This window comes from Oryza glaberrima, chromosome 8 (assembly GCF_000147395.1).
Source record: "Oryza glaberrima chromosome 8, OglaRS2, whole genome shotgun sequence".
Taxonomy (NCBI): Eukaryota; Viridiplantae; Streptophyta; class Magnoliopsida; order Poales; family Poaceae; genus Oryza; species Oryza glaberrima.
The window spans coordinates 22,299,626-22,311,753 of NC_068333.1; the positions used below are offsets into that span (position 1 = coordinate 22,299,626).

At 41.9% G+C, this 12,128-nt stretch overlaps 1 protein-coding gene across 3 annotated transcripts; it reads right to left on the reverse strand.

Annotated features, from left to right (window-relative positions):
- Positions 1–2,820: 2,820 nt before the first annotated feature.
- LOC127782465 (lysine-specific demethylase JMJ30-like) lies at positions 2,821–8,668 on the reverse strand. 3 transcript variants are annotated; one of them, XM_052309658.1, is made up of 6 exons: positions 7,949–8,668; positions 5,978–6,187; positions 4,845–4,976; positions 4,614–4,757; positions 3,607–3,699; positions 2,832–3,355 (listed from the first exon to the last, which is right to left on the reverse strand). In XM_052309658.1, the coding sequence occupies exons 1-6, from the start codon at positions 8,438–8,440 to the stop codon at positions 3,164–3,166; spliced, it is 1,263 nt and encodes a 420-aa protein (XP_052165618.1). In that variant the 5' UTR covers positions 8,441–8,668; the 3' UTR covers positions 2,832–3,163. The 3 variants fall into 3 exon arrangements, with proteins under 3 accessions (XP_052165619.1, XP_052165618.1, XP_052165620.1); XM_052309660.1 differs by having other exon boundaries at positions 3,201–3,351; XM_052309659.1 differs by lacking the exon at positions 3,607–3,699 and having other exon boundaries at positions 2,821–3,355.
- Between the last annotated feature and the right edge of the window lie 3,460 nt (positions 8,669–12,128).

A 12,128-nucleotide genomic window follows, 5' to 3' on the forward strand; every position in this document is an offset into this window, starting at 1 on the left:
ATTCTGCTGCGAGGACTTCCGCTTGAGCTTTCCTTTTCCCATTTTTGCGATTTTTCTTCTTGCTTGTCTCAGGTGCGTCCGTGGCTGGTTTCTTCTCTCCCCCGGTCTTCGGCTTATCATTCTTGCGTCTTAGCGCATCATCTGCGTGGGCGCATCGCTCAACAATTTCGAACAATCTCCGAGTAGTTGTGATGCGTCTTGTCGCCAATTCCTAGGTAGTATAGCGATCTCTGACACCGGATTTGAAGGCGCGAATTACAAAAGCGTCGGTGATTTCGGGGATTGTATTTCTGCACTCGTTGAAGCGCCGAACATACTCCCTTAAGGATTCACCCGAGTTTTGTGTCAACGCGTGTAGGTCGTCTTTTATCGCGTGGCGCTTGTAGGTTCCTTGGAAGTTGGCGACGAACTGCTGCCACAGGTCTGCCCACGAAGAGATTGAGTAGGGCGGGAGATGCATCAGCCATGAACGTGCAGAGCCTTTTAACGCAGTTGGCAAATAATTCGCTAATGCGTTGTCGTCTGCTCCGGCAGCGTAGAGTACTGCGGAGTAGACTTGAAGGAACTCTTCTGGGTCGGTGCTCCCATCATACTTTTCTATTGCTCCAGGTCGGAATCTCTTAGGCCATCGGACATCACGCAGGGAACGACTGAAAACTCTACACCCAGCGCTGGGGGCGGTGGGTTGTCGGCGATCGTGTGTCCTTCGTGGATGTCTGTCTGATGATGAAGAAGACGAGGATGACAACGATGATGATGGCTCGCTCGGTTTCGGCGTACGGTTACGAGGATGTCGGCCTGGATCTCGAGAGTCCTGTCGTCATCTGCCACTGTTGTCTCGGCGACGGTCTCCATCATCGTCGTCATTATGGCGACGTCCTCGACTAGTATCGCCTGGCACCCGCCGTTCGCGATCGTTGTGATCGTGGCGGTGGTGGCGGTTATCACGGTCTCGGTCTTCGTTTGAGCGGTCTCCTCGATCTTCGTTATCATGGCGCCGTGAAGAGACATGACGTCGGGAACGATTCTCGTTGTCTCGTGTGCGTCGTGCCTCTCGGCGGCCGTTGAGGTGATCTCGGAGATCGCCAGTGCCGCGAGGTGGAGGGGTAGCTCGATGAGGCGATTCCCTCCGTTCAGGGTCTTCACCATTGGCATCGCCAGTTGGTGGCTGCTCCGGGTGCGTTGCGGCAGCGGCCTCTCCGAACGCGTTGCTGAGGTTGGTCACTGATTCCCGTAGTTGTTCTGTCCAACGTGCGAGATCGTCGTTCAGAACAGGATCGTAGGGGGTTTCCCTCAGTATAGCGTTGACGGCTCTGATGTGCTGGGCTGGAGTGGCCAATTGATTCTCCGCTTATGCATTGGTGCGCGCTGACGTGCCGACATCATCGATAGCCAATACCTCCCGCGGCGCGCTCGTTGTCGATGATCCATAGTCTTCGAGAAGGTGCAAGACTGATGGTTCGTGGGGATCGATATCGATTACCCCAACAAATCGATCTGAGGTTGGCATCGCTCCTTGTTCCTTGTCTTTATCCCTGATGGGGATGTGTGACTGTTGGACTTTAGGAGATGGCGCTTTCATGGCGCTGAGAAAGACCTTGCAGCTGGAGAGGTCGTGATTCTGTCTTGTGAATAGGACAATAGACATCACGAGTTGGAGAAATACGCTGAATTCCACGCTCTTTGCAGGCGCACGGACGTTGAGAAAAACCCAGCAGGCTTGCAAAGTGTGTTTCCAGGTTTTGTGGATAGGACACCAGGACTTTGTCGCTTCGGAAGTCATCTTCGTCGGCTCGCGGTTTATGTCAGGACGACAAGGTTTGGCCGCATTAGAATCCTTCTCGAGCTCGGATGTTGTCGATGTTCCGTTCTCCGCCTCGACGGGAGGATCTTTCGACAAGGAGTCGTCTTGGTTTGTAGCCACTGCGTTCTCGTTTCTGGTCATTGATGGACCGGCCGAGATCGGCATTGTAGTGTAAACCGGGAAGACGATTTCGCCGACTTGAGTCCACACTAGCATTGTTGAAGCAGGGAATACTTGGTTGAGGTTGGTGTTGACGCTGTTGTCGACGAAGCTGGATGACATAGTAGTAGAACCTTGAGCACCAAGTGCCCCTACCTGGCGCGCTACTGTCGACGGGTGATACCCGTAGACCGGATATAGAGGGTATTGGGGTACGTTGGTACAAGGATCTATGTAAGACGACATCAAGCAGACAAAAGACGAAGATTATACTGGTTTAGGCCCCTTGATAGGTAATAGCCCTAATCCAGTTGATGTGGGATTATATGATGGAAAACACAGGTTACAAAGGGAACAATGGAACTCGATGGATCCGGCGATTTGGCTCCTGTAGGCTCCGACTTCGTAGGCTGTGAGGGTTATATTGGCTCTGAGATTCGATGCCTTAGGTCCTCCCCGGGGGTCCCTTTTATATCGCAGGTCAAGCGGTTTCCAAGTAGAACTCGGAGACATCAGACCTTACACGATACATTGACGACCCAGTCTTGTCCGAGTAGAACTCTTTCCATCCGTAAATTCCGTGAAGGATTTCCTTAATGTGTGCAGAGAATATCCATATGCGCGTGGGTATGCCATACCGATATGCGACGTATATCGAAGGGTAAAGGGTATACCTAACCCATAACCCTGACAATTTTGACATTTTGTTTGCACTGTTTAACCATTCGTCTTATTCAAAAAAATTTGAAATTATTATTGTTTTTTGACTTACTTTATTATCCAAAGTATTTTAAGCATAACTTTTTGTTTTTTATATATTTGCATAATTTTTTTTGAATAAGATGAGTGGTCAAACAGTACAAGTAAAATGCCAAAATCCCTTATATTATGGGACGGAGGGAGTACGTTACAGCATAATCAGTTTTCACTTCTTTAAAAGCCAGAGATGTCTAATTTTGGCACTGTTTTTGTGAATTGTGTGTGCATCTGTGGCTTTACCCCTAGGACTATCCCGGTTGTTTCTGGTCATACAGAAGTACTAGAAGATTGTAACACACGCTAGTATGATATACACGGACCGTAACAAGGCCGTATCCACAAAATAGTGGATCATAAAACATGGGTTCAATTAAGTTTTTCTTGGGTTTCTAACATCTGATGATAGAAACGCAAACGTCATGGATGATCAAAACAATAACATTACGAGCCCTGAGGAGGAGGAATTGACGTTCGCCACCAGAAGCTAACAGAGAAACTAGTAGAGAGAGATCTAACGTAATGCCACCATTTTGGTGGAATGTAAAGCAGGTCACCTTCCTCCAATATGCCGTCCATGAATTCAACGTCTCCTGTCCTCGGGAACTCATTTACGTTAATGTTGTCAAGATCTACCTGCCCAGACATTGATTCAGAGAATTGAGTTCCGTGATGATCAATTTTACTTGCAACTAGTAAGCTTAGTTTCATAAATATATGACAGCAAAGGCTCAGGATGAGAGGAACATGGATAACTTGTTGGACAAAAAGAAGCAAATGATGACCAGGCGAACCAGAAGAAAATCTGGTCTCATTGTTTGTCATATTGTGTTTAAAACACAACTGAACTCAAATTTTTTGTTCCAGATTATTAAGAGACTACGCACCTGACTAATATTGCTTAGCATAGTTTCTCTGTGAGGGTAAAGGTCATTGGAGATGGAAGCAGAATAGAGTCTAAAATATTTCCTGCCCAAGACCTGTGAAGAACAGCAAATATTGAGAAAACTAAACGAAGTCCTCACCGCACCAAATAAAATTCAGTAATGGATAACCTCAATTGTTACAGCAGCCAACAGAAGCTACAAACTTACATGTAGCCATTTTGGATATGGCCACAACCTTTTATCGGAATATGAGCTTTGGTGCAGTGCAAACATTCCAGTGATCTCAAAACAGAGTGGGTGATCTACGCGTTGGATGAATACCAGTATCTGAGGGTTTCCCTTTTTGGAGAAAAACAGACAAGTATAGTCCAAGAAAGGAAGATTTACTCGTGGGCATTTGAATACAAACAAAATAGTTCGACAAATACTTCTACTATAGGAAGGAATAATACTACTAGAGAACATGTTTTGGTGGCAATAACAGCTGTGCACTCCATTTGTCTTATGCTACTTCTCAATATTGAACTCAAGAACTAATCAATTGAACTTCTTCAGGATGTTCATGGGCCAAGGAAAACGATACATGTTACAATAATATTAAGGGTTGATGTGTGTCTCAACTAAGATAGATGGTTACTGCCACTGTTGACGATTAACAACCCTCTATAAACCTGAGAGACATTAGTTCTGCACATTCCAAAGCTCCTAGTCTCCGCAAATTACAAAATTAAAAGTGTATATAAACTAGGTAGAGAATAAATATAGATAATACAACTAAAAATCTAAAATGTCATGAAACCCGAATTATCATACAATGAAAATGGAGTAGTATCACATTACGAAGTAACAAAAGAAAAGTAGCTACATTATAAATTAAATTAGCTCTTGAAAAAATTCATGGAAAGCAGTTGTAAGAAAGAAGAATAACTTTGTTTGCATTGAAGCAGAAGTAATCTGAAATTAAACACCAAAGGATCGAGAATAACATATTCATGAGATCGAGATACCTGAGCAAAAAGGTTATGATACAGGTCATGATGCAATGGTGTAACCGTCCCTTCAGGGCCAAACCAGGCATTGAGCTTTTGGAGTTCCCCACCACCAGCGTTACAATATTCAGGAACCATTATGTCTTCACGGAGCTCTTTTATCTGTTAAATGTTGAGTACCATCAACTATTAGATGGCAACTGCTAATTCCTTATGTGTATAAACTCAAGCATATGGAGAATTGATCACCTGGTCAAACAGTGGATGCTGCGCTAGATATGTCAAGTTTGCAGAACAATCAGATGACCACATCATCTCAAGAAACTGAGAAAATGTGATAAGCTCCTGTTTCCACTCACTAGACAAATATTTTTTTCCAACCTGAGACACCACTATTTATATCAGTGCACTGGGAACATCTATAAGAAAAGGGAAAATGATCAGTTCGAACACCATTCAACAAGGAAAGAAGTCCCAATTTATTTGAAGCAGAACTACACTAAGGACATAAAAATGTTTTTAAAAAGGATATGCTAAAGGACGTACGGAACACTTGAATAGACATGCATTTTGGTAGATCACATGAACAGAGGCAAGAAGATAGTATGGAAGATAACCAGTTTTTAAAGGAGGATTTTTCAGGTCATGTTTTACATACTACAATACTAGATGGCACAAAAATGGTAAAACAGAAACTTGGCAAATTTCAAACCCTGCGAAAAAAGCAACAGAATTAAACCGATGATATACAATAGTAATCTATATTGTAAAACAAAGAAAATAAGCTTAGGAGATTATGCCAATTTCCAAATATAAAACATGTGAATCGATCTGTTTAGAAGATCCAGCTGTTGAGGATGCAGCTCCACACATATATGTAAGTTCATTCAGTATCGGATTGTCCTATCCATCCAAAGTATGCCTTGACATTTTTGCAAGGACATGGTATGATTTGGATTTTGAAAGTTTGCATCAACTTTGAAGCACACTGGATGGATAGGATTTATAAGGCAGAATATGCTAGTTTCAACCTGCAATTCAATTCCTCTATGCAGCACATCTCAAATTAACATCATATATAGGAATATAAGGTATCATAATGCAAGGAAAAATATGAACAGAAAAGCTCTTACAATAATAAATACTTGTGAGACCTGTTGAATTGAGGTCAAGAGGGAGTACACAAACCACTTACTGGAAAGTCAAAATTTTATCGATGAATAAGATTAAAAACAGTCCTTCAGTATCACCTTATTTATTTATGAACAGCATAACTACTAATTCATTTTTTTCCCCAAAAAATGCAAATTGTTCTTTCATAATTGAGGAGTGGAATAACAACACTTTATAACGGTAAATTGATGCATAAAACATAAGTATACCTCAACAGGAACAGTCCGATCTCCTGCAATCCTCTCTAGGTATCTTATGTCCTTCCACTTTGTCCGTGCAGGCCAGTGATCGATGTAGCCACTGAGTATAACAGGGGACTCACATAAAAAGTAATCACGTATAAATGCCTCCAAAGAAATGCATGATCGCCTCTCGATTTGCTTACAAGATAAGGACTTCACTGGCAGAACTTTGAGCACCTGAAATAAATCAATATTAACTGGCTGACAGCAGCACAATAACAAAGTAAGAAACGGAGCATAATCACTCAGATTGGAGTATCAACGAATCCAGAGAAATGGGCAACAATGTACTCAGTGATGCTGTTGGTAACTTGGTATTCCAAACAAAATGATCACATTTGGCTTGACATAGGTCACCCACAACTAACAAAATCGATCCACTGGAGCCAAGTTCCAATTAGGAAATCACATGGCTGAACATCAGTGACTGATATGCTCTATATGTCAAGCAACATGACTACCAGTAAAGGAAAGGCACCAAACATCGCATTAATATTCCTAACTTAAAAAGATATACTCCCTCTATTTCATAGTATAAGGTATGATCAAACTCGGTACGGTCTACAAAACTAATTTTTGACTTATAATTTCTCATATACCATAAAGTTTGTAGCAGTGAAAGGGCATGTAGCCTAGTGGTTGCAGTAACCTGAGTAGCACCCAAGGCCTTGAGTTCAAATCTCCATAGGAGCGAATTTCAGATTGGGTTATTTGAGGGCTAAGTTCTCTATTTGATAGGCTAAGTTCCTAAGTTAAAATGGCTGTATATATCCGGTTAGATATAGAGGCTGAGTAAAAAAATATCCTTCTCTAAAAAAATAAAAAAAATAAAGTTTGTAGCAACAAAATTATAACCATATGAAAGTATATTAAAATATCAATCCAATGATATTATTTTCAGCAAATAAAATTCAATTTATATTATACTAATCGTTAGTCGAATGTTTTTAAAGTTGAATCTTGAAATACGTGCGCACCTTACATTATGAATGGAGGGAGTAATTCATAACTTTCTTTTCAACCGTTAGTTGAGTGCACCCAGATGTCTGGAACCTGTCATCACTCATGCCACTTAAAATGGCAAATCCTTAAAAATTCGGTACCTCCTCAATTTGCTGGGTGACAAAACATTGCATGTGCGTGCCCTTAAACTCTGTATCTCCTCTATCTGGTAGCTGTACTCCTATCTCATGGAAATTAATACAACTTTCAAAATAAATCCAGGTCTTAGGCCTTGTTTAGATCCCCTGGCAAAAATTTTCACCCTGTCACATCGAATGTTTGGACACATGTATGGAGTATTAAATATAAACGAAAAAATAACTAATTACACAGATTGCGTGTAAATTACGAGATGAATCTTTTAAACCTAATTGCTCCATGATTTAACAATGTGGTGCTACAGTAAACATTTGCTAATGACAGATTAATTAGGCTTAATAAATTTGTCTCAGTTTACAGGCGGAATCTGTAATTTGTTTTGTTATTAGTCCACGTTTAATACTTCAAATGTGTGTCCGTAATTCCGTATATCCGATGTGACATGCCAAAACTTTTTACCCTGGATCTAAACACAGCCTTAATAATGGGAAAAATTGTGAAAATTATGAACCGGACAATTGCACGAGGCCACAAGCTTATGAGAACTGCGGTAGTGGGAATGTGGGATGCAATGTGCACCGAGATAGTGCCACATTCGAGGGTTCTCACTTCTCAGCTAGTATGGCGGTGGATGTTACAGAAAAATATCTTGTGCGAACCAATTCAGTGAGTAATTCACCAGGACTACTGCTGTACATGGTACGAAATTGCGACACGTTTTGGCTCTATCTAATTTTATCACTGCATTTTCCAATGCACCTAAACTACAAAACTCAGGATTCATCACAGCAAGCAGAGGACGAAACCAAGATGCGATAGGTTTGAGGAAATACTCACATCGGCGAGGTCTCGTTTCCTGGTTAGGCCTTCCATCCATTTCTCAACATCTGCTCCGTTCTCTCCGGCGCCGTCGCCACCACCGCCACCGCAGCCGCGGCTACGGTCGGCGACCACCCGCGCGATGGCTTCCTCCAGCTCGGCGCGGAGGAGGTCGCCACCCATGATGAGGCCCATGTCGAGCGCCCGGAGCGCGGCGCGTCGGCCGTCGCCGCCGCCGCCGGCAACGCGGAGCGCGGCCACGTGGAGGCACGCGAGCGCGTAGGCGTCCCTCCACGCGCGCCCGACCTCGCTCCGCGGGCACGCGTGCAGCTGCTCCCACGCCATCTCCCGCGCCGCCTCCGCCGCGCGGAGGTCCCCGTCGGCCGCCGCCTTCTCCGCCGACGCCACGAACGCGAACCCGCCTTCCTCCGTGATCTCCCTCAGCAGCGCCGCCCGCTTCTCCCCGCCCTCCGCCGCCGCCGCCGCCCGCGGCTCGCCGCCGGTGGCCATCGGAGCGGGGAGAAAAAGCGCAAAAGAGGAGGAGATATTTTCGGGGGTGATGAGGTGGTCGGTTGCGTAGGCGAGGCTCGAGCTCGAGTCGAGGGTGGTGAGATATTTATGGTGCGAGATATTTTCTCGCGGAAGATCATTCTGGAATGTTCCGGAAAAGAGTGAGAGTGTGCTCCTGGATGGAGGAGCTTGGGTGGTGGTCGGTGTCGGCGTGGAGCCATTTTCTCCATTCGAATTGGTGGGAACAATTTGACAAGAAAGCATCAGCTTCTTACATTATTATTGTTATTATTGATGGAGATATTGGCTACTGATATCAAAATATCTTACAAGTTGGTACTATGAGCTTTGCTGCACAAATATCACACCATGTCAATTTCTGATGATGAAGTTGGAGCTGCTCGCTGATGGGGTGCGATGATGCTTGGCAACAATAATATGTTGCAGTCTCTTCCAAGGAGTTGGTGCTGGCCGTGTGAAGGAAGTGGTTCTTTAGTGGCTTGGCTGATGTCCATTTTTGGATGTCGGAGCTGAATTTTGCTCTGGCGACTTTCGCGGATTCAGTATCGCTGCGGTTGTAAAGTCGACGCTGCTGAGTCGCTTGGGCGGCTAGCTCGGCAACAATAACACCTCTTCTGCGATGTTATGTTGGAGCTGTTTAGGCCGCTTTTGTGTTTTAGCTTGGTAATGATGTCCTACGTTTGGGCTCCACCGTTGTTGCTGGTTGTGTAGCTAGGTCCCTTGTTTTTTTTTCATGTGTGGTGGGTTTTAGCCAGTTTTCCGTAATTAAACATACAGTTGTATGATTTTCGGGCCCAGTTTTCCTTATAAACTGGGTCAATTCTCTTCTTCTAAATATAAAAGTGGAACAAAGTTTCGCCTTAGGTTTTAAAAAAATGTCATTGAGAGTCCCATTGGTTGCCTACTAAATCAAAGTCAAAGATAAATTTTGAATTTTTCAAATTTAGTTTTGATACTGATCTTGAGATATTTTTAAATTAGTTTCTTTTTCAATATTGGCTTTTATAAATCATTAAGGGCATATATATAAAAGTTTTATCTATGAATTAATTTTATTCCATAATAATAAAAATAGCTTGTTAAGAAATATAGGAAATCGATGAGACTCGGTCAAATTATGACTTGATCGGTTGCATTATACAGCGATGCACGGCAGTTAACTGTTGCATAGCGCTACCATTCACCCCCTATATTGCCAAGTTAGTTTAGCCACCTATTATCATATTTGGCGCATTCTAAACTCCGTTTCAGTTTAGCTCTTTCTTGATTTTCGTTTGTATATTTTTAACCGTTAGACTGTGCGCTTTTTTATGAAAAAAAATTATATAGAAGTTGCTTTAGTTGCAGCCACATCTATCTCTTCCGAAAGTTTCTTAGTTACCTAATTGTTTCTCTCTTTTTCTTTCTTGCTTGTCTTCCCTTTCCCTTTGGAATTCAGCCTCTTCATCTTATTCTATTGGCATTTGCTCAACTCGATGCTTGCCCTCCTCCTTCCTGCACTCTCTATGTATCTCCTTATGAGTGGCTACCTATCTTATTAGTCTTTATCACCTCTTCATTCATTCCATTATATCGCAATTGTCATTTGCCCTCCTAGCTATCTCTTATGTAGCTTGGTCAGAAATATGTGCAAGCCTACTGTTGCAGCTGCAGAAAATCAGCGTGCATTAGGCTAGTTGGCTGCAGCTGTGCTGCTACAGCCAGCAATACCGATTAGCCTCTATATTAATATATTATATATTGTTTGTATTATTGAGGCATATGTTGTCCTACCTCTCATAACCAACATGTTGATCAAATAAAACAAACAACCAACATGTTGTTGAATTTTTTTTTTTAACTTTTAGCTCTATTTGGATCGAAGATACAATAGAACAAACTTGCTTTGACATCATAGCTTTGTATCCTTCATAAGATTTTATTTTGACTAGAGATTGACAGGAATTACTGGATTAAATCTTTCATTTTCCTTGGCATGTTTGCATACATAAATATAATTATTTTCCCCCGCTCAGTACAATTTGTTTGGGCAATCGGCTCCCAATAGTTAAAGAGCAACTATTTTCTTCAATATGTTAATTGTAGCATTTAGATTTATGTACTCCTACACATTCTATACTAATATCTTTCTTTTAGATACATAGTACTTAAGTCACGAGCTATTTGAGCTCTACAGGGCACTATCACACTACTAGCAACTTAACCAAAATGTGATATCAACTATTTGATTTACCTGAACAGCAATGAGGGTGTATGACGGCTCATGCAGCCATTCTATGCACCTTTGCAAAATTATTTTCTAACTTGTGTAAAATTGTGGGCAGTTGACCCTTGTTGTTTTTTCGCGAACGCGTAAAAGGTTTGCACGTCAATATATTAGAAGGAACTAACCCCTATTGTTTTCGAGAACACTCTCGCTCATGCACCTGATGGCTAACCAAATTCGTACACCATTCTCAACCATCCATTCCGCATCCTTATCCACTCCTGTGACCATCCCTCTTATCCCTGTTCCTTATTTCTTCCTCTCTGACTCCTCCACCAAGAATACGGACATGACGCCTGCTTGTGTTCCATGGCATGGTTAGATCGTGGCTTCCATTGGCAATGAGAGGCGTCCTCCCCGTGTGGCTCTCTGGAAAGGCCGTGCGGACACCAGCACAATGTAAGGTTGGGAGCTGAAGAAAGATGGTCGAGGTGACCCAATTTCAGTTTGGCTGAGCGACAAGTATAACATAAAGATACATGCAACCAACAATAATAGAGTGGCAAGGGCCAGGAGAGTGGCGGTTGCCTGTCTTAGTGGAGAAGGGTCTCATAAGCACCATCCCAACATGGATCTGTAGTGAAAATCATAGAGTAGACGCCCACCACATAGGAGAAAGAAGTTGGTATACAATGGTACATTATGTAATTTTTTTCATCCAATGTATCTTGATGTTTCTTGGTGTTGGATTAAAATATTGCATATGTATTTTGATAATGTTTTATATTTATGTCTTTGATTTCTTACAGATTTGATGATGTTACAATAGTTGAAGCTTGTTTTCTCTGGTACGAAAGAGGATGTTTCAATCATGAATGACTATATTTCACCATTTTAAGATACTAATTTTTTTTCACTGTGTGGTGAAATATTTTCCTACAATTGACAAAACAAATAAACTGATTTTTAGGTGCCTTGTTTGTAGATGTGTGCCTACCGTTTGAGAGTCCCATCAGTTAACCTAACAAGTCAAAGCAAAAGTCAAATTTTAAATTTTTGAACTTGATTTTAAAGTTGATTTCAAGATATTTTCAACGTAATATGTTTTTAGCGTTGGATTTAAATCGCTATGAACAACCATATAAAATTTTTACCTATAAATTAATTTTTATTCTCTAATAAGCTGTTTTAGGCCCTGTATGATTCAACTTCGGATTATTATAATCTAGATTATTAATTAGAAGTAAGCTAAAACAAACAAATAGATTATTATGATAGATTATTATAATCTATAAGTCAAATTAGTATAATCTAATAATCTTCTATAGAGAAGCTTTTTTCAGATTATTGGGTGGCTAAAGATCCACTATCCCTAAATGTCACCAATGATCCAGAAAAAACAAACAACTCATAGCTTATTCTATGTCAGCTTAGGCCCTCTTTGTTTAGGCTTAGGTTTAT